At 37.0% G+C, this 12643-nt stretch overlaps 1 protein-coding gene across 2 annotated transcripts; it reads left to right on the top strand.

The window, feature by feature from the left end:
• Positions 6241-10380, top strand: LOC109706598 (putative FBD-associated F-box protein At5g50270). Of its 2 annotated transcripts, XM_020227537.1 has the most exons (3): positions 6241-7615; positions 9375-9572; positions 9660-10380. In XM_020227537.1, exons 1-3 carry the CDS (start codon positions 6317-6319, stop codon positions 10074-10076), a joined length of 1914 nt encoding a protein of 637 aa, XP_020083126.1. In that variant the 5' UTR covers positions 6241-6316; the 3' UTR covers positions 10077-10380. The 2 variants fall into 2 exon arrangements, with proteins under 2 accessions (XP_020083126.1, XP_020083127.1); XM_020227538.1 differs by lacking the exon at positions 9660-10380 and having other exon boundaries at positions 8493-9486.

Genomic DNA, 12643 nt, shown 5'->3' with positions numbered 1-12643 from the left:
ATGTCTTTTCACTATTCTTGAAAAAAATGTGTCTTTTTGTGAAAATATATAGCATTAAAAGTTTCATTCTTTCATCGTAATCATTCATTTCTAAAAATAGAAGATGTTTAAAGGCTTCAAGTGTAACATAACTAATCTTCTCTTTCTTAATTTTTTGCATTGATTTTTAAGAGCGAAGTTCTTAAGGAAAAGTCTTCAAAAGTATTATTTACAGTCTTTCGATGGTCTTGTTGGAATTCGGAGTTGATTTGCTATTAACCCGACAACATATATTCAAGTGGGGGCAAATATAATCTAATGAAAGTGTTCTACACATCTCAAGACCTTAATTTACTTGATCTCTATATTTATATTTCCCAATGATTTTTAATGTGATATTTTTAATGGAAACAAATACTAAGGCGCCATTTAAGAGGATAAATCAATATTCCATGAAACTGAACCAATTCGATAGGACTAACTTCACTCGATGGAAAGATAAGATGAGGTTCTTGCTTACTGCACTGAAGATAGCCTACATCATCAACCCTAATTTGCTAGATTTTCTCGCACATGCGGCAACATATACCGATGAAGTGAGGACAACACATAAGAAGCACGAGGAGGACGAACTATCTACACCCCTATATTAAAGCTCAATACCAAAGCTGACATGGCATGTATACCTTATTTTAAGGAATTGGGTCCCACCTTTATTTTATGTATTATATTTTTTCTATGTGGCTTTTTATTGTTCACAGAATTTTTAATTAATGCATCCACCCACTTATGACCCTTCAAATCCTACTTTGAATCACCTTTGAATGACCTTTCCTTCATCGGATTTTTAATTAATGCATCCACCCACTTATGACCATTTGAATCCTACTTTGAACCATCTTTCCTTTACCGAATTTTTAATTAATGCATCCACCCACTTATAACCCTTCGAATCGTACTTTGAACACTAGAAACAGACGTAATTGGCCCCTCCTCTTCTTCTCCGCTTTCTCTTCCTTCTCCATGGGCTCCAAACCTGACATCAATTGCGCGCTGTGAATAGAGAAGGAGAATCGCGTGCCATGTTCCGAACTCGGCGCTGCCATCTCTGCTAACTTCAAGGACACCATTGCTTGGACAACGAGATGGAGTGCATATGCGACATAGTGAGGAAGGTGGTGGGCATGTTCGAGGGGCTCCTCACGAGGCTCCTGAAGAGGGAGCGGGTGGCACTGGGCTTTAGATCGAGTAGCTCAATGCCAAGCTCAAGTAGCTAAATGGGTAGATAAAGTAAGGATTTCTTCGTTTTTATTTTGGAATAATTATGCCAGGCTTGCTTAACTATAGGGTTCCAATCTTTCTTCATGGCTGTAGCTGAAGGCGCCATGGCAGCGCCACAGCTAGCCTCCACCTGCACTATTGCTCTCACGTTCCAAAAATAATCTATTGCTTAATGAAGTGATGGAGCAAAGAAACTAGCATTTTCATACTTTTAATAAAGGTTTATATAATATCAGACTTATTTTTAGTTCTTAGTTATTTTTTTTCTCTGATATCTTTATGTGCTTTATCATATTTGTTTATTTTAATCTGTATGTTATGTTAATTTGTTCTTATTATGTTTGAATTATACATAGTATATTTCTTATATAAATATTATGTTTTTCAAACGGTACAGTACTTTACACCAATAGTCAGGTAGCACATATAGTATTAATATATTATGAACTTTTTTGAGACAAAGCATTATATTGAATCTAATCAATATTTGCATTATAATTTGACCAAGTTATTAAATTAGAACAAGAAGGTGATAAGGTCCTACAGGTTTTATGAGTGAGGTTCTAATGGCTCCTGGTGCAATGGAATTCGCTCAAATATTGTCCGTCGTCCACTTAATTCTTCGTGAGTTGATTCAATGCTCTTAAGAAAATTGAAAGCAGACATAAGAAAGAAAAATATATAATATATATCACAAAAATAGTTCTTTTTATATTTAGATGATTATTTTTGTTAACAAGTTTTGCTTTGAATTGCTAGATGTATGTTTAGTTGCTAAGTATACGGAAATATTGGTTATAACAACAACTCCTGCAATTGCAATTGATGAGATGAACGCAATGTTTCCCATTCTTGACACCTTGAGAAGTGGATGTCCAAGTTGGCTCAAATTAAAAACAGATTCTAAATTAATAGCCATCAAGTATGAGTATTGTTCAGCACTAATAACCACTACTTTTTTCACAAAGGACGTCCTACTTTTACTTTTTTTTTACAAAAAAAAAGTTTAGCTTTTTAATTTTTTATGTCAGATAATTTATGTGATTTACTTGCATCAATCCAATCATCAAGAGAGATCTAGAATTCTCGAGAAGCAAGATACAATATTGAGAAGCAAAGGCACAAATAAGTTTTTAACTATGAAGTATTTTGAATTTATTATGGTTGATAGCTTCCAGCCCACCTATTGAAGAGGGTATGTTGCTGCCGATAATTGAAACGCAAAAGACGTTTTAGCTGGTTGTTGAGGGCATCTCCACCAAGCATATTGATCAAATTCATAACATTGATCTTATACTCTGACATAGAGTTGATCTACATGAGCGAGGAAGCGATCGATAGTGCAAACACGAACATAGATGAGGAAGTAGATGTGCTAGAGGACGAAGGTGTGGTAGGGGCGTGCGGAGGAGTTGATTTACATTTGGATTTTTTTTTCCATTAATTTTTGATGCATATTTAAATATTTATGTTAATATTCTTTTTTGTTATATTATTTTTTCTTGTGCTTATGAGCAATTAAAGTTGATTTAGTTCAATTTAAGTGTGTATTATTGCAGTAGTAATGCTTGAAAAAATACTACAATTATATGCTTACTGGGTATTGGGAAAAAAAAGGAAATGGAAGCAGCAAAATCCAGGAGAGAACGCGGTGAATAGTTTATCACTTCATGAAAGTGTTGAATTATTTATTATCTTTATATGCGGTGAACCATTCAGTGCTTATAAGTTTTCTCCTCACTCTAGGACTTAGAAAGGGAGAGAGCTTGAGGAGAATAAATGGTTTAAAAGAAGGTAGTGAATGATTCACCACTTATAGAACCATTCGTCTCATTCATGAGAGTACTATAATCTAAAATGGAAGTGGTGAACCATTTACCATTTTCGATAAGCGGTGAACAGTTTACCATCTTTTTATTTGACATCTCACCCACTCTTCTCAACTAAGTCTAGATTTGGAAATAAAATTTTAACAAGCCTAAACTTGCAGTTACAAATTTCGAGAGGGCTAGTTGGCGAAAATTCCCAATTTGAGTTGTTGGGAATAAATTGAAACATAATATAAAGATTAAGAACCTACGTGCAGAAGAAAAGAGTTAGGGATAGGAATTACGAAGGGGCAGGGTGGGATAGGAGGCCCATCCGTATCCCCGCCCAGTAGATTTTAGAATTCTAATTCTTGTCATATCCACGCGAATTAAAAAAAAAAATCCTGAATCACTGTCCCATAGGGATCCCCATTGGCACGGGAACTCCACAGATTTTTTTAAAAAACTATACTAATTTTTTATTTAAAATTTAATAAAATTTAGTTTAATTTTAATTTAAATTAATTTAAATTTATCCAATTATTAACTTTTTTAATGTTAAATTATGAGGTATGACTCATCAAATTACTAAAAATACATTCAATCAAATATTATTTAACTAATAAATTATATAAAAAAATAAAATATGTTAAAAATTGGATATCCATATTATTAATAAATTAATAATTATATGATAATACAGTATATTATTTTGTGATGATAAAAAATTTTGCAAGATAAAGACCTGTCCCAGCAAGTGGGGAGAATCTCTCCCCCATCCCCAACCCCGAGGGGATAAAATCATCTCCATTCTCGCCTCGAATGGAGTGAGTCTCCACGGGACCTGAGTTCGCGAGAAAAATTACATTCCTAGTCAGGAACAATTAAAAACGGGTGAAATTTGAGGATCGGTGATGAATTAACCCCTAAAAATTTTAGAATAATTACAAATTAGTGTAGTGGCCCGCGCGTTGCAGCTAGTAGATACCGATGAAGTGAGAATTCAAAATAATGTCCTACAATATTATAAAAAAGAGAAAGGATTAGAGACATTCTTTTCAAATTTATTTAGTTGACTAGTGCAGTAACATGAACTTTATAATGAGTATGTGCTATTATAAATATAAAGATACAATTCTACTAAGCAAACATAAAGTAAAATGTAAGAAAAAATAATATTCTTACTTGATGTATAAATTTGGTCCATATTTGAACCACGGCCAACATTCATGGTAGAGGAAACAGCGAAACAACAATGCATCGGGCAACGAGCAGCATTCATAACAATGACGATCCATCTTTAGTCAACAGAAAAAAAAAAAAAAAAAAAAAAAAAAAAAAAAAAAAACCAGCCAACTTGAGAAAAAGTAATTTAAAAAATCAGTGGAAAATATTTTCATATATTGTTGATGAAACGATATAACTTATTTATTGTGAATAAAATAGATTATATATTATAATCAATATAAGAGTTTTCAAGCATTTCCTTTTTTCTAAAAGTTTTTTTCTAAAACTTAAGCCACTGTAACGTATTTTTCAAACTATTTCTCTATTTCTCTTTCCTTAAAACAAAACTCAAACCCCACTATAATAACGTATTTACGTTTGATAATTAAAAATAAAAAAGAGAAAGAAAAAATAAATGTACATGCACGTAAGAAAAAATAAACGTACATGCATGTAGGTAGAGGATGGCATGTTTTTTTTTTTTTTTTTTTGAGAGAAAGGTAGCATGCTACCTACTTCGTTTATTTCTTTTTAGTTAGAAATAAACTTAGTTGGAAATGTGAATCAATTAGGATTCAAACTTGGGACCTCGAATACCAACCACCGTGCCCTTTGCCACTTGCGCTAGGGACAGTTGGTGAGGATGGCAGGAATTGCAAGTGCGGAGAGCTCAATATCCTGATCAAAGAGAGAATACGAAAGCACGTGAGAACAAAACCCAAAAAAATAAAAAGAGAACGATAATATGAAGAAAAATAGAGAAATTAAAAGAGAGTTATAGTAAAAAAAAAAATGAAGAGATAGAGATACAATCCATCTCCTTGCTGGGGCCCACACCCCTCAATTAAAAAGATAACTTCCACCTTTTCCGTGGGACACACACCCCTAAATTAAAGATATGATTGTCCATCTTTCTAAAACAAATGGAGAAAAAAATCTAGTCAAATTTTAAAAAATAATTATAAAAATCGGTGGGACGCACACCTAGAAATTAAGACGGTTGGGCCACATCAGCATAAGGCCATGAAAATTAATAATTGTTGATAAAATGATATAGCTTATTTTTCTGTAAATAAAGTAGATTATATATTATAATCAATATAAGATTTTTCAAAACATTTCTCTTGTTCGAAAAACTCAACCTACTATAATATATTTCTCAAACTATTTCTCTCTTCCTCATTTCTTAAAAACAAAAAACTCAAACCACTATAATAATGTATTTTATCTTTAATAATTAAATAAAAAAAGAGAGAGAAAATAAACGTACATGCATGCATGTGGGTAGAGGATGGAAGGCGCTACAGGTATGGAGATCTCAAGACCCTGATTAAAGAGAGAAAATGAAAGCATATGAGAATAGAATCCAAAAAACTAAAAAAGAGAACTATAATATGAAAAAGAAGAGAGAAATAAAAAGAGAGATATAGTAAAAAAAAAAAAATTAAAGAGATAGAGAAGATGTCTCGTTGGGCCACACCCCCAAATTAAAAAGATGGCTATCTATTTTCTCGATGGGCTCACACTTCCAAATTAAATTTATGATTGTCCATCTTTCCAAAAAAAAAAAAATAGAGAGAAAAAAAGAAAAAAAAATATCTAGTCAATTTTAAAAAAAAATACTATAAAAATTAGTGAGAACCACACTTAAAAAATTAAAGATGCTGGGCCACATCATGGGAATTTTTAATTTTTTATAGAATAGATAGTGTTTTATAGATAAATAACTGTTCATCTTTCTGAAAGAAAACAAAAGAAGAAAAAGAAATGAAAAATCTAGTCAATATTAAAAAAATACTTATAAAAATTAGTGGGGCCTACATTCTGAAAATTAATAGCTTTTTATAAATTATAGGTAGTTTCCCTTTAATTAATTAATTATTTATTTATTTTATTTATTTTAAATCCTCTCTCGCTCACTCCTCCTCCCATTTCCCTCCACTAGTCCAGCAGCACCCCAAACCAAAACGCGCGCGCAAGAACTCGCCGAACTCGTCGTCCACCCCACGACGTTCCTCCTGATGGCTCCTGCAATCGACCGCATCAGCGCTCTCCCCGACGAACTCCTCGGCGATATCATCTCCCTCCTCCCCCTGGAGGACATGCTCCGCACCTCCGTGCTCTCCCGCCGCTGGCGCCGCGTCTGGACCTCCGCAATCGCCCTCGACTTTACCGATGCCGCAGACGGCGACGGCGACGACAACGTCTACATCTCCAGAATCGACCGCTGCCTGGAGCAGCTCTCCGCCTCCCCCTCCTGCACTGAGATCCGCTCTATCATCTTCCCGGCCATCCAAGACTCCGTCGTCGCCGACCGCTGGATCCGCTTCGCCGCCGCCCACTCGGTCGAACGCCTCGAATTCATCGTCCCGACCGGCTGCCCCGCCCTTCTCCCCCTCTCCCTCTTCGAATTATGCCGCAGCCTCACCGTCCTCGACCTCTCCGGCTACGCCATCCCCCCGCTCCCCGCCGCGTTCCCCTTCGGCCCCGCCTTCCCCTCCCTCCGCACCCTCTCCCTCCTCAGCGTCTCCATCCCCACTCCCCAGGCGCTTCTCGCATCGTGCCCGGCAATCGAGCACCTCAGCCTGAGACTCTCCAGCGGCGTCGATCGCCTCCCCGCCTCCATCTTCCGCTCCTGCCCCCTCCTCTCCACCCTCCGCCTCATCAACTGCTCCATCCCCCGCGAGAACCGCTCCGCCTTCCGCCCTCCCGCCTTCCCCTCCCTCCGCGCCCTCGACCTCGACATCGTCCGCATCGCCACTCCCCACTTGCTGCTCGCCTCGTGCCCCGTCGTCACGGACCTCACAGTCAGGAACCCCCCGGAAGGCTTCCCTTTCCGCCTCGTCACCCGCCCCACCATCTCCACCCTCCGGGTCTTCGGTGGGACCCTCCGTCCCACTCTTCCTGCCCCCTCCGTCCGCACCCTCGTCCTCTCCAATCTCAAAATCGTCAACCCACCGTTGCTCCTCCGCGAATTCCAGGGCCTTCAGCTCCTCTCCCTCTACCGTGTCCGGATCGAGCCCGGAGCCGATTCGGGAATCCTGGTTCAGGCGCCGAGGATAAGGCACCTCATGGTGCAGGACTCCGATGATCTCGGTTCCGTCGTCGTCGCCAAGACTCCCCAGCTCCGCCGCCTCTTCTACTGGGGCGACATCCGCTTTCTACGGGTGTTCGAAGACGCCGTCCCGAAGCTGGAGGAGGCATTTCTGCATTCCACGGCCAATAGTCCTTTCGACGGAGGATACCCCCGGTGGAAGATCTTGATGCTGCCGATCGCGCACGTTAGGCTTCTGTCCGTCAATTGGTGGTTCATTCATGAGGTATGATCTCGACAATTTCTTGCTATTCGTAGAAATCTTTCTGTTTATTGTTGGCCCAAATTCTCATTTTCCAAGAATCACTCCGTTCTCGCCCTTCTTTGGGTTGCGATCTCGTTTCTAAGCAATCTAGCGTGAAAATACTGAGGATTTGCTAAATGCCATAGACCGGTGAAACAAACGGATAGAGTTTTTATTTAAATAACTTTTGAGTCTCCGACACTTGTATCGTCACAATAAAGTGGAACCCTACGGTTGGTCAACTAACTATCTGGAGAAAGATGTGACAGCAACATCCTTGATATAGCTCTAGAGCTTAAAAACCTGCTGAGTTATTTGTCATTCTTGAACTCTCCCTTTAGATGATATATGTAGATAACATGACCCAATTAGCTGTAATTATTGGTTCATTCATTTTTGCTAGTTTCGATTGCTGATAATTATGTCGTGATATTTGACTAGTTGTATTAGTTAACTATCATTTGGTAATGCCAACTCGGTCATCATCAAATGATCTTATTGCACGGCTGAAGTTCTAGTGCTACTGATGCTATTGCTACTCGTTGAGATTGCATTATTTTCTTAAATGTTATCGACGTTCGTCAGGCATTCCTCAGAAGGTCTCTCTAAATGTTGTTAATGCTTTAGCAGTCTTATCACGTGCGTCAACAAAGATGTGATTGTTTTTCCTACATATATTTTTCACCCAAAATAAACAGAAAGATGTGCTGAATCGTTTGCATTTACCTGAGATTAATTCACATAGTTTCTGTTTCTTATAATTTTATACGTTCTACGTCGGCATGTACAAGCTTAGCAGAGAAATTATGACTAATTTTTAGTTCTGTCCTAGTGCGATGATTCACTCGAATATTCACAGAGACATGGAACTTAGGAGGTTCTTCGACAAATGAGGAGACGATCAACATTGGCACCTACTGTCTATGCTCAAAATTGCCGTGCTACAAAGATGATTAGACTAGTAATGTAGCTGACTACTGTTACTCGAGAGAAGAAAGAAACATAGTAAGTTGAGTTATATCGCAGATAGCTCGTAGCAGAGAATGCGTTGCACCAGTAAAGAATAGTGGTCTCACTGAGGTTGAAAGCATGACCAGGAAAGACTTAAAAAAAAGCATGCTTAGGGGCCAGCTCTGCCAGTGAGAGCTGTGGGAAGCAGAAAATTGGCACTCTCGTAAGAAGCAGCATTTCGTGCCTTAATGCGCATCATAGAGATCTTCATTTCAGCGTCAAAAAAGTTATGGAGAACCACATCTCACGATAGCTGGTTGAGAAGCAGAACCAAACAGATCCTAAAAGGAGGTTTTGAGGTTTGAGAGAGATATCTGAACTGAGATGAAAATAGATATGCATATTAGCAGCGGAGACTTTAGGGGCAGTGAGCCAATACAACCTGGCCTTATTAGTGGTCCTAACTAGTGGTTATAGACTCCAAAGTGGACCACAGCATATTGATCTAATACTATAAGGAGCGCCTTGATTTGGACATAAAGGGCGGCTATGAGCTAGACACGTGACTTTTGATTCTTCATTATATCTCCGATTCTTTTCGTTTTCATTCTCTTCTGTATTAGTTGCAGAAAGAATTTTCATGGTGCAAGTACTAGCTTTTCATGCTTCAAATGTGGCACTACTATTCTTTGTCAATTCGAAATGATTGTACGAATGTATTCTGACACTATGCGTAAAAGCAATTCGACATATGTTCTTTTTGCCTTATTATAATGCTTTCTCCTGAAAGTTTATGCGAGGATGTCCTGTTGGGAGTGAGCGGCTGAAATTTGACAAACTCAAAGAGTTCCATTGGTGGCCTGTGTACAAGAAAGATGCAGTAGGTCTGTATGAGCAATGGTACATGAAAAAGCTGTCACCTACCGTCGTTTCTTCACTCTTCACTTTCCTTGAGTGTTGCCCGAACGTACAGCACCTATGCGTTGTCGTATGCTCCACAATTGCCTTTGCATTGCATTGCTTCTCCTCACCTTCTTTTCCTTTGATGTAACTTGTCCCCTCTTTGAATGTTCAGAGCACATGCGGCATAAACCAGAGTATACCCCCTGCAGTCCCCTCACCAGAAGAAAATGAAGATGAATTTGTTATCAATATGGAGAATAGTATTCATATTAACCTGATTGATGGTTTGCAAATTGCACAGAGAGTGCGTCAGATCAGTTGGAGCTTGCTTCCTCAACTGAAGGAATTCACGCTGTATCAATTCTCTGGGGAACTGGGAGATATGTGTCTGCTGCACATTGTGGCTTTGAGATGTCGTGCTCTAAGGCACATACGTCTGCATTACGTGGAAGGCTCCAGAGGGGCGACGCACAGGATTCAGAGTTCCCTCCGTAGTCACTTCTTTAAGTTCTCTCCGAATGCCATTCTTCATTTCTTAAAAAGTTCTTCTGATGAAACCTGCCCAATGCATTCAGTTCTCAACGTATGAGTTACAATAGAATCAAGGATGGTTTGGTTTAGCTGTTGCTGTGACAAACGGAGATGTTCGGCTCCTGCCACTTTCTTCTTGATATCTCAAATTTACAGAACATATCCACTGTCTACAGATCATTCTTTTTGGCTCTTTCGGAAACTTGCAACGAATGGGAACAATAATTCGGCAAATGAACTGCTGATTTCGTGCATAAGAATGGTATGTTTCATCGTTGTTCTTGACCTCTTATATGATCATTTAATCCCTTGAAAAATCAAAGTGAAAAGAATGGTCAAAATTTGGCATAATCTCTTCTCAAAAAGCCTACAAAGAAAAAATAGCATGTCACTATATGTTTGGTGCATAATTGTTTGGAGATAATTTATACATAACTTAGCACAAATATTTGATTGAAATCATGGAGCCTCATGTAACATAACTTTCAACCAATTAATGAACAGATCATGCATCCGCAATTTCATTTCTCCACCTTTTGCCGATCTTCCATCTGACGACGGTCACCATATGGTCTGATTTCTAGAATAACTTTTGTAATTTATGAATACTGACAAAAGAAATTATGGAAACTGTGAATAACCTATTAGTCAATCAACTAATTTAATATTCTATTGTTCTTTGCAAAATGAATTGTTTATTATGTTTCAAACCTCTCTTATCTCGGAATGATAAAAGATGGAATGATTATGTGAAAATCTTATATTTTGATATATTTTCGTTCTTTTTTCTTTTTAAGAAATGAATTCAGCTAGTGCTATGTTGTTTCAACATCGTAATGGAGTTGCTCAAGAAACTTTGCAAAAAGATCTGTTGAATGAAGATAGGCTCTTTCTATGTTTTGATTTAATTGCACTAGTAGAGCTAGATACGCTACTAATTTTTTCCTTTTTTTTTTAAAGACGTCACTAAACTTGCTTTTCTTTTTCAACATCTACATTATAAGCAATAAAGTTATAACTTAAGATACAAGTTAGCTGCTCTGCTAAAAAGCGCCAGTGGAAAGTAATACAGAAAATAGATCAGCCCATTTTGACCAAGAAAAAATAAAAAATAAAAAATAAAAATAAAAATAGTGGAAAAAAGGTTGAAAATAACTTGATACAAGATTTCAGTAAATCTATTTCGGCGACTTTTTGGGTTTTCCTACTATTTAACCAATATCTTTTATTAGAGTTGCTACTTTTTATATAAAATAATAGATTTGTTGACAGTATTGCAGGCATAAAATGATAGTTCAGTAATTTCTTTGAGAAAAAGAAATAGTATAGAATGTCAAATGAAAATAAATGTAAAACATCGGATAGAAATTGATTAAAAGCGGCAGATCAATAGTGCCTTTGAAAACAGAAAGTATAATGTAGAAAACAAAATATAAAAAAAAAAATCTCTTGAAGTGTAGTAAAGTCGGGTAAGGTGTAATTAATTCTTAATTTTTAATTCTCTCTTAAGGAGCTCCTCTTTTATTTGTACTTATTTCTACTAGATCGGCAGTGTTTGGATTGGGTACAAGAGGGGGGATAAGAAAGTTATCCCCCTTCTTGTACCCAAACAACATTTTTGGCAGGTGGGAACACTTGTTCCCACCCTATACCCGTATACCGAGTATAGGGTGGGAACGGGTATAGGGTGGGAACAAGTGTTCCCACCCAGGGGTGGAACAAGTTGTTCCACCCCCGGTATGAGAGAGAGAGAGAGAGAGAGAGAGAGAGAGAGAGAGAGAGAGAGATTTTTATTTTAAATTTAAATTTCTAAAATTTATAATTTATAATTTTAAAAATTAAATTTATGATTTTAAATTATAAATTTTAAAGNAAATTTTAAATTTGATTTTTTACATCTTTCAAATTTAAATTTGGTCTTAAATTTAAAATTAGATATTTAAAATTAAAATTTTGAAAATTAAAAATTTAAATTTAATTTCAAAATTTAAAAATGTAAAAGTTAAAATTCTCAATTTAAAATTTTCAGTTTAAAAATTTAAATTCAATTATAAGGGTAATATTATTATTTTCTATTTATAACTATCAACTATTCTACCTTATACTCACATTTTCATCCAAACATAATTTTTCTAGTTCCAGCTTATACTCACATTTTCATCCAAACAAAAAAATACCCTTGTTCCTACGAAAACCCATACTTGTACCTATTCCCAGTATAACTAGTTTTTACTTATACCCGAACCAAACGAATATATTACCTCTTTTACTTGCACACATAGTATGCCTGACTACAAATATACCAAGCCTTGCTGCAGATTCTTGGTATACTTTTGTTTAGATGGAAGTGTTTCTCAAAACATAAGAGGCCTCATGGCTCGGTGAACAAGAAACAGAACAAATTAATTTGTATTGTGAAAGGAATTTGGGATCTAAGAAAAGTTTGTTTTTCTTATCTAAAAAGTTATTCTGCACAAGTTCTTATCTCTGGAGGGGACAGCAGAGTGCAGTGTGGTGACCCAACCAGGGAAATTTCACCATTTTATCTTGCGCAGATCATCTACTTATCCAAAATCATACCGAAACATTTGTATAACATCTAATATAGCAGGTACAAATGAGCAG

The sequence above is a fragment of the Ananas comosus genome, linkage group 2, assembly GCF_001540865.1.
Source record: "Ananas comosus cultivar F153 linkage group 2, ASM154086v1, whole genome shotgun sequence".
NCBI lineage: Eukaryota > Viridiplantae > Streptophyta > Magnoliopsida > Poales > Bromeliaceae > Ananas > Ananas comosus.
The sequence above is the reverse complement of the archived record's forward strand: the minus strand, read 5'-3'. Positions and strand labels throughout refer to the sequence as shown.